The 20299-nt window shown below is 41.8% G+C and overlaps 1 protein-coding gene across 2 annotated transcripts in view; it reads right to left on the bottom strand.

Annotated features, from left to right (window-relative positions):
• Window positions 1-20299, bottom strand: part of CFAP92 (cilia and flagella associated protein 92 (putative)) — a 67137-nt gene continuing 46838 nt past the window's right edge. For both annotated transcript variants that reach the window (XM_044252900.1, XM_044252901.1), the window contains exons 11-13: window positions 1709-1870; window positions 933-1145; window positions 1-852 (exon numbers count right to left, since the gene is read on the bottom strand). In XM_044252900.1, the coding sequence (XP_044108835.1) occupies window positions 619-852; window positions 933-1145; window positions 1709-1870 (609 nt within the window). In that variant the 3' untranslated portion in view covers window positions 1-618. The remainder of the gene's footprint in view (window positions 853-932; window positions 1146-1708; window positions 1871-20299) is intronic.

Below are 20299 nucleotides of genomic sequence, written 5' to 3'. Positions count from 1 at the left end.
TTTTGTTCCTGAATGAAGTTTCTGGTAACCAGCAAATTTGGGTTCTCTATCAACCTATAAATGGAGACCCGTCTTTATAAACAGAAGGCTAAAGGGACCCATGCTTCTAGACTCCCTTCCTCTCTCACACAGAGGGCGATGGCAACATCATCATGGAGCAGGAACGGAGTCAGAAGGTCCCAGAGGTGCCCAGAGCCTCTGCCCCAGTTGCTGGCCAGGCATCTAGACGTCTTGCTTGTTGAGGCACAGAAAGCCCTTAGACCGATTTCCCCACTTATATGTTTTATAGCTAAGAAGCCAGGCCCAGAGGGGGCCCCCTCGCTGGCTCAGTTGGGTAAGTGGCTGGGCTCTTGATTATGGCTCAGGTCCCAGGTTTGGGCCCTGTGTCAGACTCTGCATTCAGAGAGGCATCGGCTGGAGGATTCTCTCTCTCCCTCTGCCCTGTCCCCGCTTGCACATGCACTCTCTGAGCATCTGCTGTGGTGCTGGAGACCAGGAGCAGTGAAGGGACTCACCCGTCACACAGCAAGTTAGTACTGCAGCTCCAGCTAGAATCCAGGGCTCCTGAGTCAGCCTAGCACATTAATGCGTGCCCCATTCTGACTCAACTTCCTAGCTTTAGCGAAAAAGAAAAAGCCAAGACGCCAAGCAGCAGAGACCCTGACTGCCCTCATCAGGAGGCTCCACCTTGCAGAGGCCTCTGTTACCTGTCGCAGGCCTTGGCACTGGAGGAGGGGGCAGCTCCAGGAAAGGCGGGGGCTGCCTATACAGGTCGAAGTCCTGGTGGCGCCGGTCCCAGCCCCACCGCTCTCGATCCAGCATGGTAGCAAACCCGGCATTTTCCCTCCACTCCTACACGGAGAACACCACAGTAAGTAAAGAGGGAGGTCCCTGCAGACACTCCACCTGAGCCCCCACTCTGCCCCGTGGACCTCTTTTAGCTCTGGGACGGTGCCAACGGGCGGCAGCCTCAGGTGACAGTCGCTTTCCGGGCTTCTGTGAAGACCTGTCAGTTGGAATCCATTGGCAGTGAGCCAGGCCTGGCGGGATCTCTTCTTGGCATTCTTCTCCTCCTCCTCAGAGTCCTGAGGCTCCACCATGGCCGAGAGGTACTTCTGGGAGTACGTGAATCTCTTCCTTGGCTCCTGCAAACGAGGGGCAGAGATGAAGAGGGAAGGGCTGGTAGCAGCCACCGCTGGTGTGGACAGTCTCCTCCAGTCTCCAAGCAAACACTGGAAACGGTGGCACATGGGAGCGGAATGACAGTTCCTGACCGCATAATCAGACCGTTCAGAATAACTGAACTGGGGGATCATGGTCGTGTTCTCTTCAACAGAGCAGCCGTTCTCCAGAGCTAATGTGTTAGAAGCCTAAGCTGAGGTATTTCCTTTGGGGTGACAGCAACAAGCTGCTTTCTAGAGGTAGGGGCCTTGTAGCTGTTTGCAGCCGGGTATATGGGAGCCTATGCTGAGCATCTCTCAGCTCTCCCTCGTGTGTGGGGGATTCCCACGGGGTGTGGGAACGGAACACCTCTCCCCCCAGCACCTGGTCTCCTTCCTCTTGCTGCTTGGCTTTGTGGTGCACACCAGAGCGCCCCTGCTGCCTCCTATGTCCAGATGAGGAGTGAGCTCCCTGGATTAGCCAGTTACTGTTCTGTCTGGGGTATAAGCACGGACTGCCTCCCTCCCTCCCTGGGCCTCGCACTCACCTTGGCCATCTCTCGATACAGCTCCTTCTTAGCAAGCTCTGTGGAATTCAGGGTTTGGATACTGTAGTTATAAACCGCGTCTTTGGCCGGGGCTGAAATTCGGATCACCTTCACCACAGACTTCGAAGGCTTCTTAAGCTGGTAGGCTCCAGTAATATTTTTCTGAGGAAAGAGACACCAGTCATTATACCCAGACCCCTCAACGCCAGCTGCCAGCTTGTGGTGAGCAAGGTGATCTGTGGGGCACGGCCGCAGTGTGCAGGGATCACGTCTCGAGCTCTGGAGCTGCTGTGCCATCACAGAACCTACCAGAGGGCCATCTGCTCCAGACCTTCACTGTCCAGCGTGGCAGCCAGGGCCAGAAATGGGATTTGCCTAAGGCCAAAGTAACTGGAATTCATAACACCTGGCCACAGATAGAATTGGGGGCTTCGATGGTCAGAAGTGGGAGATGCTTCATGCTTCTGTGGATATACAGGGGAGATGGTGACCTCAAGCAGTAAGAACTACCCGCCCTGCCCACAGTCAGCTTTTAGTGCTGACTACACAGGAAGTATCACCTTCTCTCCAGAGCCCCCAAGACGGTCTGTCAGCTTCCTTTGTGAATGAAAGCTGCAGTGAAGGGAGAGAACAGAAGGTGGCTGGGACCCAGAAGAGAAGGAGTTGCATTCTTAAGCACTGTGCAGTGTTGTTTGCCCGCCACTTGCCTATCAACCTTCAGTAAAATCACAATCTTTTGCTTTGGGGAAAAAAAAATTTTTTAACCGAAGATGGTGACCTTGACTCACATTAACCACATCTTTAGGCCAAACCCAAGTGTCTTGACTTTGTAATCTTTGAGGAATTTCTGTAAGAGAATGCAAAATAATCAAGGAAAAGATTCAAAAATCTGTGATTCACATATAGGAGAGAAAAGTGAAGGTAACAAGTCAAGGCAGTTTGAGAGCAAGAGGGTCTGGAGGCAGAGGCAGGCCACAGGTCCTTGGATGAGGGACAGGACTCATGCGGTGGAGCCCTTCCAAGGTGACTATGCCAGAAGGGCCATCCACGCTGGGACCCTGTAATGGCACACAGAGCTGCAGTCAGAGCAGTGAGTATTTTGTCCAGTTTTTCTGGTTGTTCTCTGTTGGGGGGGGGGATTCTGAATGAGCCAGTCTCCCTTCATAATAAGTGCAAGTCCCCTGCTCCTTCCAAACCTTAGAGCCAGAGCATTACAACCTAGAGAGACCAATTTCTCCTTTCATGGTATTTACTCCTTAGAGTTTAAAATGGATGTTCTGACCAAAAAGAGACCCCGTGGTGAGGTGAGAACAGTGGTCCACGGTTGTTCCGGACACTGGGGATTGCCGGCCCTGGGACTGAAGGCTGCAGGGAAATTTGGACTCGCAGCCAAAGGAGCTAGATGCCTGAGAAGTAGAACCAACATAAAAGACCACAGACACAGACTGAATGGAAGCCAAGCTGTTGGAAGAGATGGGATAAAAATTCAAGGCAAGTGTAATAATCAATCTTAAAAGCAGCAGACTAAAGAAACAAATAGTGTGTGTAAAACACCAGAGTTGAAATAAAGGACACAAGCGAGCAAGACACCCAGCAGAAGTGGGGCAGCTGTAGAAGGAATGAGTGAACTGGAAACAAGCTTGAGGTAAAATTAGAAAGCCTGAGTTCAGAGACTGGGAACCAAAGTGGAAACAATCCAAATAACAGAAGTTGCAAAAGGAAAGGGAAAGCAGTAGGAATTTTTTTTTTTAAAAGATTTTATTTATCAGAGAGAGAGAGGGCACGCGAGCGAGCACAGGCAGACAGAGTGGCGGGCAGAGGCAGAGGGAGAAGCAGGCTCCCTGCCGAGCAAGGAGCCCGATGTGGGACTCGATCCCAGGATGCTGGGATCATGACCTGACCCAAAGGCAGCTGCTTAACCAACTAAGCCACCCAGGCGTCTCAGCAGTAGGAAATTTTAAGAAAGCAGGAGCCTCAGAAAAGAGAACAAAAATTCCAAGCCTGGCACACTGTTAGTGACAGGTAAGACCACAAAGGTAAAGACAAACTCTGAAAACTGCCAGAGAAAGAGCAGGCCACCTGTGCAGGTAAAAAAGTACCAGACTGGCCTCCAATTCTACAGCAGCAGAACTGTGAACAAGGACTTGAACCTAAGACTGTATACCCAGAAGAGATGGCCATTGCATTGACAGCAGTGTGTCAGTTGTACAAGGCTTGGGAGGTTTACACAGAGACTTTCCTACACCCTAATCTGTGTAATGGTTTCATAGGTATATACATAGATAAAAATGAAGGATGCTGTATACCTAAGATTCATACGGCTTACTGTATTTAACACATATATCTAAAAAGTAATACCAGAGACAAAAGGACCTGTCATATTTATAAAAGAAATCAACAGGCTAAGGAAGTCTGAAATTTGTATATATTTAAAACATAAGCTTGACAGATATAAAGCAAAAACAGGAGATGATAAAGAAACCTATAATCGTATCTGGAGATTTTAACAGACTTCCCCTAGAACCTGAGAGAAGAGACAGAATTTAAAAAGATAAGGATATAGATTTGGGAAAGGAAAAAAATTTAAAAAAAGGTTGATGTGTTTGGAACACTAACAACAACTACAGGATACTTTTTTTTTTTTTTTCCCAAATATTCTGGAACAGTTTCCAGGATTAACCTTATTTTGGACTGTAAATCAAATATCAACAAAGGATAGAAATTATACAGAATATTTCCTCTGATCATGCAGTCAAGGTACAACTGAATAACAAAAAGAGGTAACAAAAATCCTAAAATGTTTGGAAATTACACAGTATAACTAACCCATCAAAGGACAAATGAAAATGGAAAATAGAAAATTATTTTTAACTGAGTCATGAAAATAATGATATACAAAAACTGGGGGATGAACTTAATGTTCATAAGAAGTTTTTAGCCAAAATGAATACATTATAATGGATCCTAGGACCCTGGGATCATACCTGAAAATTATCTAAATGTCCATCTGAAGAAATTAGAAAAAGCAGAGCAAATTTGAGCCAACAAAAGTAGGAAGGAATAAGAGTAGAGATCCATGAAGTAGAAAATAAATGTAAATATGGAAATTTAAAAAGCAACAGATATTGATTCTTTGAAGAAAATAATGCATTTGTAGGTGCAATTTCAATGAAGATCTCAAATACCCATAAACAAACTAACCTATAAATAGCAACCTGATCTGACTGCATTGGCCTTATATATCATTGGGGAAGGGATGGGCTTATAAGTCAAGTGCTGGTACCATTGAACATGTGGAAGAAAGGAAATTAGATTCCTACCTTCATACGAAGAACAAATTCCAGGGGTCCCTAGGTGGCTCAGTCTGCCTTCAGCTCAGGTCATGATCTCAGGGTCCTGGGATTGAGCTCTGCATTGAGCTCCCTACTCAGTGGAGAGCTTGCTTCTCCCTCTCCCTCTGCCCCTAGCTATTGCTCTCTCTTTCGCTCACTCTCACTCTATCTCAAAACATAAATCTTTAAATAAATAAATATAAAATAAAATCTTTAAAGAAAAATAAATTCCAGGGGCGCCTGGGTGGCTCAGTGGGTTAGGCCACTGCCTTCGGCTCAGGTCATGATCCCAGGGTCCTGGGATCGAGTCCCACATCAAGCTCTCTGCTCAGTGGGGAGCCTGCTTCCTCCTCTCTCTGCCTGCCTCTCTGCCTACTTGTGATTTCTCTCTGTCAAATAAATAAATAAATTCTTTAAAAAAAAAAAAGAAGAAAAGAAAAAGAAATTCCAGATAAATTCAAAATTTAAATCTGATGAACAAAAATTTAAATCTTCTTAGAAGAAAACACTGAATAGTTGTATGACTTTGGGATAGGAAAAAATTTTAAATAAGGCAAAACATTTAAGTCATAAAAGAAATGGAAATTTTACAAAATAACTTTTGTCCCTTAAAAGACGGCAATAAGGGACGCTTGAGTGGCTCAGCTGGTTGGACGACTGCCTTCGGCTCAGGTCATGATCTCGGAGTCCCGGGATCGAGTCCTGCATGGGGCTCCCAGCTCCATGGGGAGTCTGCTTCTCTCTCTGCCCTTCTCCTCACTCATGCTCTCTCTCCCTGTCTCTCTCTCAAATAAATAAATAAAATCTTAAAAAAAAAAAAAAAGACGGCAATAAGAGTGAAAAGAAGTCAAGCACCAAAAGAAGATTTGCAATGTTTATAAAATGCCATTGTTAGCACTGAGAACATTAAAACTACCTAAAGTTCAAAGGAACACATTTACAGAAGAAGAAATTATTAAATTTCAAATAGTAAAAATATATTGAATAAAAATAATTCAACTGCAGTAGTAAACAATGAAATGCAAAGTAAAACCTTCATAGAGACTATTACACATTAGAGACTAGCAATAATTAAAGTCTGACTATAAGAGGTATGAGCATGGAAGTAGGAAAATAGTCATGCATGGTTGGCAGGCATATAATGGTCTAAACATTTTGGAAAATAAAGTATTACCCAGACAACTCAAAGTACAATTTAGCAATTTTTTAAAAAGATTTTATTTATTTATTTGACAGAGATCACAAGTAGGCAGAGAGGCAGGCAGAGAGAGGGGGAAGCGGGTTCCCTGCTGAGCAGAGAGCCTGATACAGGGCTTGATCCCAGGACCCTGGGATCATGACCTGAGCTGAAGGCAGAGACTTTAACCCACTGAGCCACCCAGGCGCCCCCAATTTAGCAATTCTAATCCTAAGTAAACCTCTCAAAACAGTTCTGCATGTCTATGTTAAAAATATGTAATTACATTGTTTAAATAGCAAAACATAAGAATATAAATGCCCATTAATAAATTGTATAGGTGTGTGGGTGGCTCAGTTGTTATGCATCTACCTTTGGCTTGGGTCATGATCTCAGTGTCCTGGATTGAGTCCTGCTGCTTCCTCTCCCTCTGCCACTCCCCCTGCTGTGCTCTCTCCCTCTCTCTCTTAAATAAATAAAAATAAAATCTTAAAAAAATACAGTAAAGCAAAGGATAAAGTGAACACAACTCCCCAAGGCTCCCCACCCCCACTGCCACAGACATCGTAGCAAATAGAAATAAGTAAAATTGTAGTTAGGAAGGAGGAAGATAGGACTTCCGGGATGGTGGAGTAAGGAGCTCAGTCCTCTCCTCAAGAAACAATAAATCTCGGGATGCCTGGGTGGCGCAGTTGGTTGGACGACTGCCTCCGGCTCAGGGCGTGATCCTGGAGTCCCGGGATCGAGTCCCACATCAGGCTCCCAGCTCCATGGGGAGTCTGCTTCGCTCTCTGACCTTCTCCTCGCTCATGCTCTCTCTCACTGTCTCTCTCTCTCAAATAAATAAATAAAATCTTAAAAAAAAAAAAGAAACAATAAATCTGGATGAAATTGTCAAAAGCAACCACTGGAAATTGTCCAAAGGCATACAAAAAATTTAGATATGTTTACTCATAAAAACGTGCTGAACTTCAGGAAAGCACAGTCGGAGTTTGTGTCATTCTTGCCACCCCAGGGCACTTAACGGCAGTGGTTCTGCTGGGGCATGCCAGTCATGAAAATCCGCGGCTGCTCTGCTCACTTGAACGCAAACTTACTCAATTTGAACTGCGGCTTGGCAAACCCCATGTGCGCAGCTAATTATAAGCAACAATAGCAATCTCAGCAGCAAAAAAACAGAGCCGTCCCCCTGCTCAGCAGGCCTGAGGTTGCAATCCTACATGTGGCAAGCAAATTAATCAAAATTTAACGGGAAGAGACAGGAAATGAGATAACCTTAAAGGACCTTGACATGCTCTTCATACATCCCTTGCTGACTGCCTGCCTGCATATGCAGAGGAGACATGAGAGGCCTGTGAAAAGCCAGAGCCAACTTTGAATGCATGCCCCTACCCACACACAGATCCACTGAAACAGGTTGGAAGCCTGGGTGGCTAGAGGTACGCAACTTCTAACCATTTACTGGCTGATCACTGATTGAAGCAGACATGGCGGTGACTCCAAGGAAGCCAGGCTTAAAAATAAAAAGCAGTTTTAAAACCAGCAAAGAGGAGTGCCTGGGTGGCTCAGTCGGTTAAGCAATAGAGTCTTGATTTCATTTTAGGTCATGATCTCAGGGTCACTGAGTCCCACAGTGTGCAGCCTGCTTAAGATTCTCTCTTTCCCTCTCCCTCTGCCCCTCCCCCCACACTCATGTACACACACACACACACACACACACTCTATCTAAAAACAAAACGGATGCCTGGGTGGCGCAGTTGGTTAAGCATCTACCTTCAGCTCAGATCATGATCTCAGAGTCCTGGGATCGAGTCCCACATCCGGGAGGGGTCCCTACTCAGTGGGGAGTTTGCTTCTCCCTGTGCCTGCCACTTCCCCAGCTTGTGCTCACTTTCTCTCTATCAAATAAATAAAATATTTAAAATATAATAAAAGTAAAAACAAAACCGGGAAAGATAATCAGCTCCTACAGACCACTGAGGAAAGAGATTCCACATATTTTGTGCAAGCAAGTTATTAAATAACAGCCACCACCATCACCCTTAGGGATAAAAAGCAGAATCCAGAGCTGCTGCAATGCATTTCCTATGTCTAGTTTTCAACCAAAAATTAGGAGACATGCAAAGAAATAGAAAAGTGTAAACCTTAATTCAGGAAAACACAGCCGTCATTAGAAACTGTCGAGTGAATTCAGCTGCTTGACTTAACAAAGACCTCAATGCAGCTGATACAAAAACTAACTAAAAATTATTTCATAAATTTAAGGAAATATACAACGAGTCAAGAAATAGGCAATCTGAATAAAGAGATTTTCAAAAAAAGCTATATAAAGACTGAAGTTGTAAAGTACAGTAACTGAAATGAAAAATTCACTGGAGGGACATAACAGATTTAAGCTGACAAAGAATCTGAACCTAAATATAAAGATTATCCAGTCTGAGAAATAGAAACAAAAGAATATTTTTTTATATTAATGACCTGTGGGACATTGTTAAGTGAGCCAACATGCACATAATGGAAGTCTGAGAAGGGGCAGAGAAGGAGGAGCAGACATTAAGGCCTGAAAGATTGACCTACTGACCTAGGGAAGCTCAATGAACCCCAAGTAGGGTGAATCTAGAGAGATCCCCACCTGTACATATTAGAATCAAACAGTTGAAAGAAAAAGACAATGAAAAATCTTAGAGCAAGACTACAGGAAATACTGAAAGGGGTCCTCTAAGCAAAGAGAGAGCCTACAAGTGGTAGATCAGAAAGGAACAGAGACAATATACAGTAACAGTCACCTTACAGGCAATACAATGGCACTAAAATCATATCTCTCAATAGTTACCCTGAATGTTAATGGGCTAAATGCCCCAATCAAAAGACACAGGGTATCAGAATGGATAAAAAAACAAAACCCATCTATATGTTGCCTCCAAGAAACTCATTTTAAACCCGAAGACACCTCCAGACTTAAAGTGAGGGGGTGGAAAAGAATTTACCATGCTAATGGACATCAGAAGAAAGCAGGAGTGGCAATCCTTATATCAGATCAATTAGATTTTAATCCAAAGACTATAATAAGAGATAAGGAAGGACACTATATCATACTCAAAGGGTCTGTCCAACAAGAAGATCTAACAATTTTAAATATCTATGCCCCCAACGTGGGCGCAGCCAACTATATAAACCAATTAATAACAAAATCAAAGAAACACATCAACAATAATACAATAATAGTAGGGGACTTTAACACTCCCCTCACTGAAATGGACAGATCATCCAAGCAAAAGATCAACAGGGAAATAAAGGCCTTAAATGATACACTGGATGAGATGGACATCACAGATATATTCAGAACATTTCATCCCAAAGCAACAGAATACACATTCTTCTCTAGTGCACATGGAACATTCTCCAGAATAGATCACATCCTCGGTCCTAAATCAGGACTCAACCGGTATCAAAAGATTGGGATCATTCCCTGCATATTTTCAGACCACAATGCTCTGAAGCTAGAACTCAACCACAAGAGGAAGTTTGGAAAGAACACAAATACATGGAGACTAAACAGCATCCTTCTAAAGAATGAATGGGTCAACCGGGAAATTAAAGAAGAATTGAAAAAAATCATGGAAACAAATGATAATGAAAATACAACGGTTCAAAATCTGTGGGACACAACAAAGGCAGTCCTGAGAGGAAAATATATAGCGGTACAAGCTTTTCTCAAGAAACAAGAAAGGTCTCAGGTACACAACCTAACCCTACACCTAAAGGAGCTGGAGAAAGAACAAGAAAGAAACCCTAAGCCCAGCAGGAGAAGAGAAATCATAAAGATCAGAGCAGAAATCAATGAAATAGAAACCAAAAAAACAATAGAACAAATCAACCAAACTAGGAGCTGGTTCTTTGAAAGAATTAATAAAATTGATAAACCCTTGGCCAGACTTATCAAAAAGAAAAGAGAAAGGACCCAAATAAATAAAATCATGAATGAAAGAGGAGAGATCACAACTAACACCAAAGAAATACAAACTATTATAAGAACATACTATGAGCAACTCTACACCAACAAATTCGACAATCTGGAAGAAATGGATGCATTCCTAGAAACATATAAACTACCAAAATTGAACCAGGAAGAAATAGAAAGCCTGAACAGACCCATAACCAGTAAGGAGATTGAAACAGTCATTAAAAATCTCCAAACAAACAAAAGCCCAGGGCCAGATGGCTTCCCGGGGGAATTCTACCAAACATTTAAAGAGGAACTAATTCCTAGTCTCCTGAAACTGTTCCAAAAAATAGAAATGGAAAGAAAACTCCCAAACTCATTTTATGAGGCCAGCATCACCTTGATCCCAAAACCAGACAAGGATCCCATCAAAAAAGAGAGCTATAGACCAATATCCTTGATGAACACAGATGCAAAAATTCTCACCAAAATACTAGCCAATAGGATTCAACAGTACATTAAAAGGATTATTCACCACGACCAAGTGGGATTTATTCCAGGGCTGCAAGTTTGGTTCAACATCCGCAAATCAGTCAATGTGATACAACACATCAATAAAAGAAAGAACAAGAACCATATGATACTCTCAATAGATGCTGAAAAAGCATTTGACAAAGTACAGCATCTCTTCCTGATCAAAAACCTTCAAAGTGTAGGGATAGAGGGCACATACCTCAATATCATCAAAGCCATCTATGAAAAACCCACTGCAAATATCATTCTCAATGGAGAAAAACTGAAAGCTTTTCCACTAAGGTCAGGAACACGGCAGGGATGTCCATTATCACCACTGCTATTCAACATAGTACTAGAAGTCCTAGCCTCAGCAATCAGACAACAAAAGGAAATTAAAGGCATCCAAATCGGCAAAGAAGAAGTCAAATTATCACTCTTCGCAGATGATATGATACTCTATGTGGAAAACCCAAAAGACTCCACTCCAAAACTTCTAGAACAGGAATTCAGTAAAGTGTCAGGATATAAGATCAATGCACAGAAATCAGTTGCACTTCTCTACACCAACAACAAGACAGAAATTAAGGAGTCAATCCCATTTACAATTGCACCCCAAACCATAAGATACCTAGGAATAAACCTAACCAAAGAGGCTAAGAATCTATACTCAGAAAACTATAAAGTACTCATGAAAGAAATTGAGGAAGACACAAAGAAATGGAAAAATGTTCCATGCTCCTGGATTGGAAGAATAAATATTGTGAAAATGTCTATGCTACCTAAAGCAATCTACACATTTAATGCAATTCCTATCAAAGTACCATCCATCTTTTTCAAAGAAATGGAACAAATAATTTTAAAATTTATATGGAACCAGAAAAGACCTCGAATAGCCAAAGGGATATTGAAAAACAAAGCCAAAGTTGGTGGCATCACAATTCCGGACTTCAAGCTTTATTACAAAGCTGTCATCATCAAGACAGCATGGTACTGGCACAAAAACAGACACATAGACCAATGGAACAGAATAGAGAGCCCAGAAATAGACCCTCAACTCTATGGTCAACTAATCTTCGACAAAGCAGGAAAGAATGTCCAATGGAAAAAAGACAGCCTCTTCAATAAATGGTGTTGGGAAAATTGGACAGCCACGTGCAGAAAAATGAAATTGGACCATTTCCTTACACCACACACAAAAATAGATTCAAAATGGATTAAGGACCTCAATGTGAGAAAGGAATCCATCAAAATCCTTGAGGAGAACACAGGCAGCAACCTCTTCGACCTCAGCCGCAGCAACATCTTCCTAGGAACATCGCCAAAGGCAAGGGAAGCAAGGGCAAAAATGAACTTTTGGGATTTCATCAAAATCAAAAGCTTTTGCACAGCAAAGGAAACAGTTAACAAAACCAAAAGACAACTGACAGAATGGGAGAAGATATTTGCAAACGACATATCAGATAAAGGACTAGTGTCCAAAATCTATAAAGAACTTAACAAACTCAACACCCAAAGAACAAATAATCCAAGAAATGGGCAGAGGACATGAACAGATGTTTCTGCCAAGAAGACATCCAGATGGCCAACAGACACATGAAAAAGGGCTCCATATCACTCGGCATCAGGGAAATACAAATCAAAACCACAATGAGATATCACCTCACACCAGTCAGAATGGCTAAAATCAACAAGTCAGGAAATGACAGATGCTGGCGAGGATGCGGAGAAAGGGGAACCCTCCTACACTGTTGGTGGGAATGCAAGCTGGTGCAACCACTCTGGAAAACAGCATGGAGATTCCTCAAAATGTTGAAAATAGAACTGCCCTATGACCCAGCAATTGCACTACTGGGAATTTACCTTAAAGATACAAACGTAGTGATCCAAAGGGCCACGTGCACCCGAATGTTTATAGCAGCAATGTCCACAATAGCCAAACTATGGAAAGAACCTAGATGTCCATCAACAGATGAATGGATCAAGAAGATGTGGTATATATACACAATGGAATACTATGCAGCCATCAAAAGAAACGAAATCTTGCCATTTGCGACAACATGGATGGAACTAGAGCGTATCATGCTTAGCGAAATAAGTCAAGCGGAGAAAGACAACTATCATATGATCTCCCTGATATGAGGGAGTGGTGATGCAACATGGGGGCTTAAGTGGGTAGGAGAAGAATCCATGAAACAAGATGGGATAGGGAGGGAGACAAACCATAAGTGACTCTTAATCTCACGAAACAAACTGTGGGTTGCTGGGGGGAGAGGGGTTGGGAGAAGGGGGGGAAGGTTATGGACATTGGGGAGGGTATGTGCTTTTGGGTAAATTGGAAGGGGAGATGAACCATGAGAGACTATGGACTCTGAAAAACAGTCTGAGGGGTTTGAAGTGGCGGGGGGGCGGGAGGTTGGGGTACCAGGTGGTGGGTATTATAGAGGGCACAGCTTGCATGGAGCACTGGGTGTGGTGAAAAAATAATGAATACTGTTTTTCTGAAAATAAATAAATTGGAAAAAAAAATCTTAGAGCAAGAAAAAAATGACTCACCATGTATACAGAAACAATATAAATAATGGCTAATGTTCATCAGAAACAATAGAGACACAATGTAATGATATTTTCAAAGTGCTGAAAGAAAAAATATTCTCAGTAAATACCAAGTATTCTATGTCAAGCAAAACCCATCTTTCAAAAGTAATAGTGAAATAAAAATATTCTCTGATAAAGGTAGAATTTGTTGGTAGTGACCTGCTTTTATCCGATATACTAAAGGAGGTCTTTTGAAACCGAGAATAAATGACACCAGATGATAACTAAAACCTACATTAACAAAATCATTGGAAAAGATAAATACATAGTACACATAAAATCGTATATAAACATTTTTCCTTCTCTCAAATTCTAATCTGGAAGACATGATGGCATAAAACAATAATAAAACTACATTTGGGGGGTGCCTGGGTGGCTCAGTGGGTTAAGCCGCTGCCTTCGGCTCAGGTCATGATCTCAGGGTCCTGGGATCGAGTCCCGCATCGGGCTCTCTGCTCAGCAGGGATCCTGCTTCCTCCTCTCTCTCTCTGCCTGCCTCTCTGCCTACTTGTAATCTCTCTCTGTCAAATAAATAAATAAAATCTTAAAAAAAAAACTACATTTGGGGATTGTTTTATACACACACACATATTGTAACATAACAACATACAACAATAACAACATAAAGGAGGGGTAGGAAATGGAACTATATTATAGAAGTTTCTACATTTTACCCTAATAAAGCTAAAAATAATCTAAACTAGATTGTGATTAAGATGGATATAATGGAAGACTCCTAGAGAACCCACTAATAACTTTTTTTTTTAAGATTTTATTTATTCATTTGACAGAAAGAGATCACAAGTAGGCAGAGAGACAGGCAGAGAGAGAGAGAGAGAAGGAAGCAGGCTCCCCACCAAGCAGAAAACCTGATGCTGGGCTTGATCGCATGACCCTGAGACCATGACCTGAGCTGAAGGCAGAGGCTTAACCCACTGAGCCACCCAGACATCCCACTAATAACTTTTTTAAGGAAAAAATTCAATGAAGGAATTAAAATGGTGCACTAAAAATACCTGTTCAACACAAAAGGAGGCAATAAAGAAACAAAGGATCAAAATCAATATTAAATATATTTAAGAAATGACATAAATCCAACCTTACCGATAATTATATTATGCATAAATGGACAATCAACCAGCAAAGTTTGTCAGACTGGATTTAAAAAAAAAAAAGATCCAGCTATCTGCTGTTTAAAGTAGACACGTATTAGATGCAAAGCCACAAACAATTTGAGAATCAAGGGTGAAAAAATATGTAGTATGCAAACTGGAAGAGAGCTGGTATGGCTACATTAACATAAAACAAAATGGTTTTTAAGAAATGTTACTAGAGGGGGCGCCTGGGTGGCTCAGTGGGTTGAAGCCTCTGCTTTCAGCTCAGGTCATGATCCCAGAGTCCTAGGATCAAGCCCCACATCGGGCTCTCTGCTCAGCAGGGGGCCTGCTTCCCCCTCTCTCTCTGCCTGCCTCTCTGCCTACTTGTGATCTCTCTCTGTCAAATAAATAAATAAAATCTTTAAAAAAAATGTTACTAGAAACAAAAAGACATTTCATAATGATTAAAGTCAGTTCATCAGGAAGATATAAACACAAACATGTGTAACAACAGAGTCCCAAAATATAATAAATAAAAATCTACAGAATTGAAAGGAGAAATAGATGATTCAACCATGAATAGAGACTTTAATACCTCAATCTCAACAACTGACAGGACAAGCAGAAGGAAAATCAATGACATAAGACTTGAACAAACAGAGCTGGCCATTATATAACATTATGTAACATTGTTACAGTGTTAGAAGAATATATATTTCTTTCAAGCCTAAAGATGGATCTAGGCCATAAAACAAACTGTAATAAATTTCACAGGACAGGGGCACATGGGTGGCTCAGTCCTTAGCATCTGCCTTTGGCTCAGGTCATGATCCCAGGGTCCCGGGATTGAGCCCTGCATCCAGCTCCCTACTCAGCTGGAAGCCTTCTCCCTCTCCCCCTTCCCCGCCTTGTATTTCCTCTCTTGCTGTCTCTCTCTGTCAAATGAATAAATAAAGTCTTTTTAAAAATTCACAGGACAGAAATCATACAAGATATGTTCTCCAATCACAACAAAATTAATTTCTAAATTTCTAAAAGCCATAATGGAATTACTAAATATTTCGAAGTGAGTGAAAATGAAAACCAACAAACCAAATTTATGGGCTGCATCTAAAGTAGTGTTTAGGGGGAAATTCGTAGCTGTACCTACATGTACAAAATAAAAAAATCCAGATCAAAAACATAACTTTACTCCTTAGGAAACTAGAGTCACAAATTGAACCCAAATAAGCAGAAGAAATTACAGTATAGAGCAGAAAAACATGAAATAGAAAAATAGAGAAAATGAACAAACTCCAAAAATGTCCTTCAGAAAGACCACCACCATTGACAAATCTTTAGCTAGGATGACTAAGAAAGAGAAAAGATACAAATTAGTAAAATCAAGAGTGAAAGAGGGGATATTCTACTAACTTTATGGAAATTAAAAGAATTATAAGAAAATTCTATTAACTACCATATATCAGCAAATTAGGTGACTTAGATAAATGGACTGATTCCTAAAAAGACACAAATTATCACATCTGTCTTAAGAAAGATATCTGGGGGCACCTGGGTGGCTCAGTGGGTTAACCTTCTGCCTTTGGCTCATGTCATGGTCTCAGGGTTCTGGGATTGAGCCCCGCATCAAGCTCTTGCCTCAGCAGGGAGCCTGCTTCCCCCCACCCCCTCTCTGCCTGCCTCTCTGCATACCTGTGATCTCTCTCCCTCTCTCTGCCAAATAAATAAAAAAAAAAAAACTTAAAAAAAAAAGATATCTGAATAGACTTACCACAAGTAAAGGGATCAAATTAGCCATTTAAAAATTACTCACCAAGAAAAGCTCAGGCTTAGATGGCTTCACTGGATAGTTCTACCAAATACTGAGAGAATGAATGCCAACATTTCACATATTTCCAGAAAACAGAAGGATAGGAAATACCAACTCATTTTACAGGGCCAATACTATACAAGTATCGATGTCAGATAAAATTATTACAAGAAAAATACAAAGTATTAGCAAACTAAATTCAGAAACACAGAGATAAAAGATCATGTGCCCTGACCAGGTGGGATGCACCCCAGGAATACAAGATCGGGTTAATATCCAAACATCAAGTAATGTAAGACATTGTATAAATAAAGAAGAGAACCTCAATAGAGGCAGAGAAAAAAAAGGATTTGACAAAATTCAACATTTATTCATGATAAAAACAAACTAAGACTACAAGGAAGCTTCCTCAACTTGATAAAGCGCACCACAGTCCTGCAGTTAATATCTAACTTAACGGTCAAAGATTGCTTTCCTTTCAAGAACAGAAAGAAAACAAGCAGGTGTGCTCTTCCCACTCCTGTGTGACCCTGTGCCATATTCTAGAGGCTCTAAAGTAAAAGGGGATGGGGGTAGGGGTTTCGGAATGAATACCCCCACCCCCTCACTCTTAATGTGGCTGTATTTGAATAAGGAAGTAATTAAGGTTAGATGTGTCATAAGAGGCGAGGCGGGGGGCCCTGATCCAGTAGGATCACGGTCCTTATAAGAAGAGGAACCAGGGAGCCCACTGTCTTTCTCCCTACACCTGCATACGCAGAGCACATGGCAAGATGCAGCCACCTACAAGCCAAGAGAAGAGGCCTCGGAATGAGACCTACTCTACCAGCATGTTGATCCTGTCTTCCCAACCTCCAGAACCGTGAGAAAAATAATTTCTGATGTTTAAGTCACCCAACCTGTGGCGTTTTGTATGGCAATCAGCACAGACTAATGCAGGAAGGAAGGAAGGATATCTAGATTGGGAAGGAAGAAGTAAAATGGTCTTTACCCATGAATGATATGATCCAGGATCATGACCTGAGCCGAAGGCAGAGGCTTTAACCCACTGAGCCACCCAGGCGCCCCATGAAAATATTTTCATGTAATGATCTGTCTGCCGATGTTCATAGCAATGATACTCATAATAGTCTCAAACTAGAAACAATACAAATTTCACCAAATGGGGAATGAGTGAATTAAAAATGTGATACATTCAATCAATGGAAGAGTGTTCAGCAGTTTGAAAAAGGAACTCTCAGTACGCTCTGCAACACGGACGGACCTCAGAAAGGGGATGCTCAGTGAAGGAAGCCAGGCACAAAAGATCCCATATTGTCTGATTCTGTTTATATGAAATGTCTAGAAATGGCAAATTAGAGACAAAAAGCAGATCAGTGGTTACCTGGGGCTGGAGGTGGGAGCAGGGATTGACTTCAAACAGGCGTTAAGGAAAAACTTTATGGGAATGGAAATGTTCTAAAACTGGATTGTGGTGGCTGTACAACTCCATAAATTTACTTAAAAATTATTTATTTATACTTACAATGATTACATTTTACAGTAGATAAATTCCATCTCTGAGTAAGGATAGAAAAAATTAAATTATGGTTGGGTTTCAATTATTGATTATGGTATGGATAAGCTAGCTAAGGCCATTTGAAATCACCAGTAACTAATAGAAACAATCTTTTTAAAAATCTGGAATGATGTTTCCAGGTGGTTTCAACCGAATATAAGTGATATGAAGATATTAAGTAAATTGTGCAAACATATTATAAATTTTATAGCCATGTTATCATAAAATCTTCAAGATCCTTTGTTAAATGACATTAACAAAACAGTATTAACCCATAAATGAATGTGATGTAGTCATGTGATGTACTACTTGTGTGTGTGTGTGTGCACATGTGTGTAAATATGTAAGTGCACTCAGATGGTGGAATAAGGGGGTAAGGGAGGACTGCTAATATTCTCAGTTGTTTGACTTTTTTATAGGCCTATCTTCAGTCTTGTTTCATAATTTATAAGGAATTTAAGGAAAGTAACAATCGAAACATACTTTACAAAATATGGCCAAGGATGTAAACAGAAGAAAATGAGTAGGCTTTCTTATTAAACAAGAAAAAATTAAAATGATTGAAATAGTCAACACAAGAAACTAGGAAGGTAAGGGCACCTGGGTGGCTCAGTCAGTTAAGTGTCTGCCTTCAGCTCAGGTCATGATCTCAGGGTCCTGGGATTGAGCCCCTGTTGGGGTCCCCGCTCAGTGGAGTGCGTGCTTCTCCCTTTCCCTCTGCACCTGCCCCCTCCCATGCCCCCACTCATCGTTTCTCTCAAATAAATAAGATCGTTTTTAAAGAAGAAGAAGCTAGGGCACCTGGGTGGCTCAGTGGATTAAGCTGCTGCCTTCAGCTCAGGTCATGATCTCAGGGTCCTGGGATCGAGCCCCGCATCGGGCTCTCTGCACAGCAGGGAGCCTGCTTCCTCCTCTCTCTCTCTGCCTGCCTCTCTGCCTACTCGTGATCTCTGTAAAATAAATAAATAAAATCTTAAAAAAAAAAAAAAAAGAAGAAGAAGAAGCTAGGAAGGTGTACCACTGTGAAAGACAGTATGGAAGTGCCTCAAAAAATAAAAATAGGGACGCCTGGGTGGCTCAGTTGGTTAAGCGGCTGCCTTCAGCTCAGGTCATGATCCCAGCGTCCTGGGATCGAGTCCCACGTCAGGCTCCTTGCTCAGCAGGGAGCCTGCTTCTCCCTCTGCCTCTGCCTGCCTCTCTGTCTGCCTGTGCTCACTCTCTCTGACAAATAAATACATAAAATCTTTAAAAAAAATAAACAAAAAAATAATAAAAATAGAACTACCATATGATCTTGGGTATTTACTCATAGGAAATAAAACACTACTTTGAAAAGATAAATGCACCTCTGTGTTTGTTGCAGCATTATTCACAACACCCAAGATATGGAAGCAACTCAAGTGTCCATCGACTGATGAGTGGATATGGAAGACATGGTATATATACAATGGAATATGACTCAGCCATAAAAAAGAATGAGACCTTGCCATTTGCAATGACATGGATGGACCTAGAGGGTGTTACACTAAGTGAAATAAGTCATTCAGAGAAAGACAAATACCACGTGATTTCACTTATATGTAAAATCTAAAAGGTAAAATGAACAAACGCACAAAAATCTCTTAAATACAGAGAATTTATAGTTGCCGAAGGGGAAGTGGGTGGGGGGATGGGTGAAATAGATAAAGCTCATTAAGAGGTACAAACCTCTAGTTACAAAATAAGTCGCAGAGACTCAAAGTACGGCATCGGGAATATGGTCAACAATATTGTACTAATGTTGTCCAGTGACAGACGGTGACTACACTTATTGTGATAAGCACTGAATAAAGTACAGTCCCGTCACTATGTTGCACACCAGAAGCCAATATAACATTGTATGCCAATTATAGTTCATTAACAAAAAAATTTAAAGAAGTTAGAAATAGGAGAAAGATAAAGTTTTTAAAAATATTATAAAAAAATAAAAACTGAAGTTAATTAGAAAACAGAAAAAATAAAAAAGAAGACTGATAGATCCAAGAACGGGTTCTTCCGTAAAAACCTGAACACTAATGGGGAAAAGCCTCTTCACTGGTTTTCATAAACAATATACACTTTCAAAGCTTCTGAGAGACTTCCTTTTCCCTAGAGTTTGGGGTGGGGGTGCTTCACAGAGCCCCTGGGTGGACAACTTCAAGTCCTTGGTTTTTGTTGTGGAGTGAGCAAGGCTCTCTCTTGCCATTCAGGCCACAGAGCACCCCGCCTTCGTATACCTCCCCAGCTTCTCAGCTCCTATTCTGTTCCCCTTACACATTGACACACTCACCCCAGTTCTTCCTTTGAGATGAACTCGGGGGCCAAGGTAAAGATGATAATCCCTAAGAGCATTCTTCTCCCTTGCAGGGAGGGTGGGGACCTGAGGGATGGGAGTGCACACTGCTGACCAGGTTCGGGCCCGAAGCCTGCACCCCCTGCCCACCCTTCCCAGGATCAAGGGAGATAAAGAATCTGGTCATGGAGCCTGTATGTCCCCACAGGTGACTGGACAGCCCCAAGGTGAGCAGAGGCCTGGGACCCCTGA

Source organism: Neovison vison, chromosome 6, assembly GCF_020171115.1.
Source record: "Neovison vison isolate M4711 chromosome 6, ASM_NN_V1, whole genome shotgun sequence".
Classification (NCBI taxonomy): domain Eukaryota; kingdom Metazoa; phylum Chordata; class Mammalia; order Carnivora; family Mustelidae; genus Neogale; species Neogale vison.
Note: the sequence above shows the minus strand (reverse complement) of the source record. Positions and strands in the feature narration are given on the sequence as shown.